The following is a 4,715-nucleotide window of genomic DNA, read 5'->3' as shown; positions in this document are numbered from 1 at the left end:
TTATTCATTTATCAGTTGATGGAAATCTAGCTTGTTTCCAATTTCTGGGTATTATGAAACAGGCAGCAGCAAACATGGATGAACAGGTATTTCTGTTGTAGGATATAGATTCTTTGGGGTGTATACTCAAAGGTTAAATGGTTGGGACATTTGGTAGGTCAATCTTAAGCTTTTTTTTTTTGAGGACTCTCCATACTGATTTCTGTAGTTGCTGCACTAGTTTGCACGAGCAGCGGCTGAGTTTCCTTTCTCCATAGCCTCACCCGAATTTGTCACATAAATGAAATTTTAAGACTAGATTCAGCAACTACATGTGGATATGTATAGTTTAGAAGTCTGTGATGCACTAGGGACCATTTGGTCCCCTCACGTGTGTCCAATCCACAGCGTATAGTTCTTCCATTTGTCCTCCAGGGAAGCATGGGCTCTGTTATGGGAATTTCAGTTCTCCATTCCTTCCTCTGCTGGAGAAAACACACTGGGCTACAATTGGTCTTCTCTTACCTTGAAAACAACTTTATGTAGATGAAATTTTTCTGTTTTCATGGAAAGAAATTTCAAAAACAAAGCATTGCAATAAGAATTGCTGCCTATGTTACTGCATACCTGTCCTGCTGTGTTTGTTGGCTATAGAAACTCCAGCACTTTTTAAGAATCTCTGAAATTTCTTTAAATATATGGGTAAGAGAGAACTATTTGTAATAATCCAGCATTTCTGTGGAGTTAAAATATTGCTTAAATTGTGACAGTCTTATATTTGTCTTATCAGAATCCAGCTTGCTATAAATCAAAATAAGAAAAAAGGAAAGGATTATGTATGTTTTATTTTGCTGATAAATATTAATAAACAATATAATTTAACCACAATTTTTCTGGTTAATTATGTTCCATTATCTATTTAATCTAAGTTCTGAACTAAAACATTAATTAAAATTTATTTTAGAGGCCCAAGTAATAATTTTTCTTATAAAGAAATTTCTTTTGGTAATTCCAGTTAAAATGCCTATTCTGTTTACCACATTCTTGGATTACAGTATTTAAGGCCAGTCACTTAAATATTCAATCTTGTATAATGTTTCTCTAAAAAAATTTCTAGAGAAATTAATTCCAATGTTACATTCTTCCTAGAATAATTTATTTGAATACACCTTCATGTATAAACATACATAAAAACATGTATGGTTTTTATGGAGGGAGAAACAGATTAATAATAGAAAATGTATAGAATATGTTTGTTTTATGAAGTAATGCATATTAAGATGTATTTGTGGGGAGTGTGCATGTATGTGTGATTGTTCATGTGTGTGTGTATGTATATATATATGTACATAAACACAAACAGAAAATATTTAAAAAGTCACACTTTCGTGATTTGTGATTATGTATAAAGAAACACATTATTTAAAATAATTTGTTTAACCACTGGAAAGACTGTGCTTCCAGGTATCATTTGTATGAAGATTCAATGTTTGGTTCAACCAAGAAAGATAAATGCTCTCAAATTCAACTAGAAAGATTTCTAGAGAAAGTAGTTCCAATTTCTATCATAACAAACATGAAGTAAGATTTACATAAGCAAAGAACACTCAGGCAGTGAAAACGCACTTAAGGATAACATAAAATTAAAGATCAACCTTTTGTGACATACATTCCACAGGAAAATGTATTTTGACCTTTGCAAAAGGAAAATAAAAAGTTTTCCCTACTGGCAGAACTGAACACCAGGGAGAAGACAGAAGCTCCCCCAGGCCCCCTGAACTGCCCCTGCTTTCCTCTTGTCTTCCCTGGCAGCCCCTCTGTTTGTTTCCTCCCTTGTCATTCCTCTGCTGCCTGTCCCATACTTTGTTCAATTCTTTTTCTCTTCCCTTTTGTTTTTAATTTTTAAAAGCAAATTTAGCTTTCTTTCCCCCTTTCTCTCCCCTGATATATTTATCCTTTTATTTAAAACTTTAATGAACATGTTCTACAGGCAACAGTTTACACTAGATTAGAAGCACTGCAAATGGCAACTGTCAACATTTTGGGGTCTCCAGGTAATCATACCTTCACTGTGGAGATACTGCCTGCCATTTAGTTCCTATTACTCTCTGACATCACATCTGACACATGCTGGAAACTTCTCAGAAAAGCCATTGTATGTTTCTTAATTTCAGCACTCAAGGACCTCTCTTTGCTTGTCCTATCAGAGCATTGATTTTGACTTTTGACAGTGTTCATTGACTTTGCTATTATTAGTATCTCTATTTTCTTTAGGATAACAGCCTTCAGTTATCTGGTTGAAGTTTGATGTTTGAGTTGGATTAAAAGTATATACCACACAACAAAGAATTTTCTTTCTTTTGGAGCTTCCTGAGCTATTCATGACAAAGAAATTGGGGGGGGGATTAACCCTAAAATAGCAATTATTAGGACTACACTGGACAACATACCAGGAGGCGAGGTGGGTAGTCGACTGGAATTATCACACTCCAATTCTAGGTAGATGAGGGCAGCTGTTACTGCTTTTGAATGTCTGCTGTCACAAGTCGCACTGCTAATGTCACAGTTGAAGATGCAGGCTGAGAGTGTTAGATTCTTGACATTTCTGCTTTGGATAAATAACCCACCTTTAGTTTTTTATTGGTGGTGGGTTTTGTTTTTTCCAGATGTTCATCTCCATCTATTTATAAACAATCTAAGTTGGTGGACGTGAGTGAACAAATTTATAAGACAAATCTCCTGTCTCTAGCCAAGAACACACTGTAGAACTGGGTCAGAAAATTGGTCAAGTAATGCATGGCATCAGTCTTTTAGGTAACTAGTACTTTAATTGGCCTATATTTGTAGACTCAGCTACATGGTCCACACAAAGTTTTCAAATACCATTGGCCTCCATGTAATTATTAACAACCTTCTATATCAGTCAAGTTATGATGGAAATCTTACCTGTACATTTAGAGGATACCCATACTATAAACTTGCACATGCATTCATGCATTCAATTTCATTTCTACATGACAATCTAACTGGTAGCCAAACATCTCCCTTATCCCTTATTTACTGAGCACTGTCTGCACTAAATATGTGACTAAGTCCCAGTGATTTGATATTCTGAAATTTTTTAAATCTAGTATTTATCATTCTCAACTCTCCCAATGTCATTTCACACACAAATTGACCATTTTATCTGCATTTCAATAAACTTGGGGACAGTTTTAAAGAGAAAATTATACTTTATCACATTTTTATAATTGAAAAGAGTGCATTTATTAGTTTTTTATTCCTCCAATCATTTTCTATAATTTGGAATAACATAAAACAAAATTAAAATGTTATTCTGATAGGGCTATCAATTTATACTAAATGCTCTTCCCCAAGGTATTCACTTTATAAATCCTAGTGAACATTTTTGAAAGTATTTTGTGTCATTTCAGGGGCCATCCTGTGAGGACATGGAGAAAGAAAATGCAACATTGTTTGTACAGTTTGAACTGACAGGACTCACAGATCATCCAGGTCTTCAGATGCCCCTTTTCTTTTTATTCCTGGTGATCTATCTTGTCACCATTGTGGGGAACTTTGGGCTGATCATTCTCATCTGGAATCACCCTCGTTTACACATCCCCATGTACTTTTTCCTTGGGTGTTTGGCCTTTGTGGATGCTTGTGTATCATCTTCAGTAACACCCAAGATGCTGCTCAACTTCTTACAGCTAGGGAAGAGGATTTCTCTTTATGAATGCTTGATACAGTTTTTTTCCTGTGGAATCTGGGTTACCACGGAATGTTTTATTTTGGCAGCTATGGCTTATGACCGCTATGTAGCTATATGTAAACCTTTACTTTATCCAGTTATTATGACCAATAGACTCTGTATTATTCTATTAGTCTTATCATTTGCAGGTGGATTTCTTCACACTTCCATTCATGAAGTGTTTTTATTTAGATTAATCTTCTGCAATTCCAACATAATACATCATTTTTATTGTGATATTATACCATTGTTGAAGATTTCATGTGTTGACACCTCTATGAATTTTCAACTTCTGTTTACCTTGGCTGGTTTTATTCAAGCTTTCACCATTGCAATTGTTCTTGTGTCATATACATTTGTTCTGTTTACAATTTTAAAAAAGAAGTCTGTGCAAGGCATAAGGAAGGCTTTCTCCACCTGTGGAGCCCATCTCTTATCTGTGGCTTTGTACTATGGCCCTCTCCTCATCATGTATATTCTCCCTCAATCTCAACAAGCAGGTGATCAAAATATGATAGTTTCTCTATTTTACACAATCATAATTCCTGCATTAAATCCAATGATCTACAGCCTGAGAAACAAGCAAGTTATAGATTCTCTGACAAAAATGTTGAAGAAAAATGCTTAGGTCTCATACAAATATTTGGTGTTGTTTTAGTATAAACATTTCACCAATATTTTATTGTTACTTATGTATGAGTTTATGGAATTGTCCAGAGCTTTTTTCAGTTTTGATTTTCTCATCTTTTAAAACTGTGATTAAGTTGTTTCTTCAGGCAATTTAATGACTTAGGTGATATGCCTAATAAAATATTTAAAATCTTGTTACTTTTAACTTGAAAACGTTAAAGACTTTTGTTCAAGTATTCATGCAATGTTAAATAAAATAAAAGAGAAAGCAATGGTTTGCTGGACTACGTATTCTTTAATATGGCTTTATGAAAACACTAGATATTAAAGTAATATTATTCCTTTCAAAATT

At 34.2% G+C, this 4,715-nt stretch overlaps 1 protein-coding gene across 1 annotated transcript; it reads left to right on the top strand.

Moving 5' to 3' along the window:
* The first annotated feature begins 3,431 nt into the window (after positions 1–3,431).
* Positions 3,432–4,361, top strand: LOC103735092 (olfactory receptor 5H2-like). The gene has a single exon (XM_008834214.1). It carries the CDS (start codon positions 3,432–3,434, stop codon positions 4,359–4,361), a length of 930 nt encoding a protein of 309 aa, XP_008832436.1.
* Positions 4,362–4,715: the final 354 nt, after the last annotated feature.

Source organism: Nannospalax galili, unplaced genomic scaffold (genome assembly GCF_000622305.1).
Source record: "Nannospalax galili isolate Female #2095 unplaced genomic scaffold, S.galili_v1.0 scaffold177, whole genome shotgun sequence".
NCBI classification, from domain to species: Eukaryota; Metazoa; Chordata; class Mammalia; order Rodentia; family Spalacidae; genus Nannospalax; species Nannospalax galili.
Note: the sequence above shows the minus strand (reverse complement) of the source record. Positions and strands in the feature narration are given on the sequence as shown.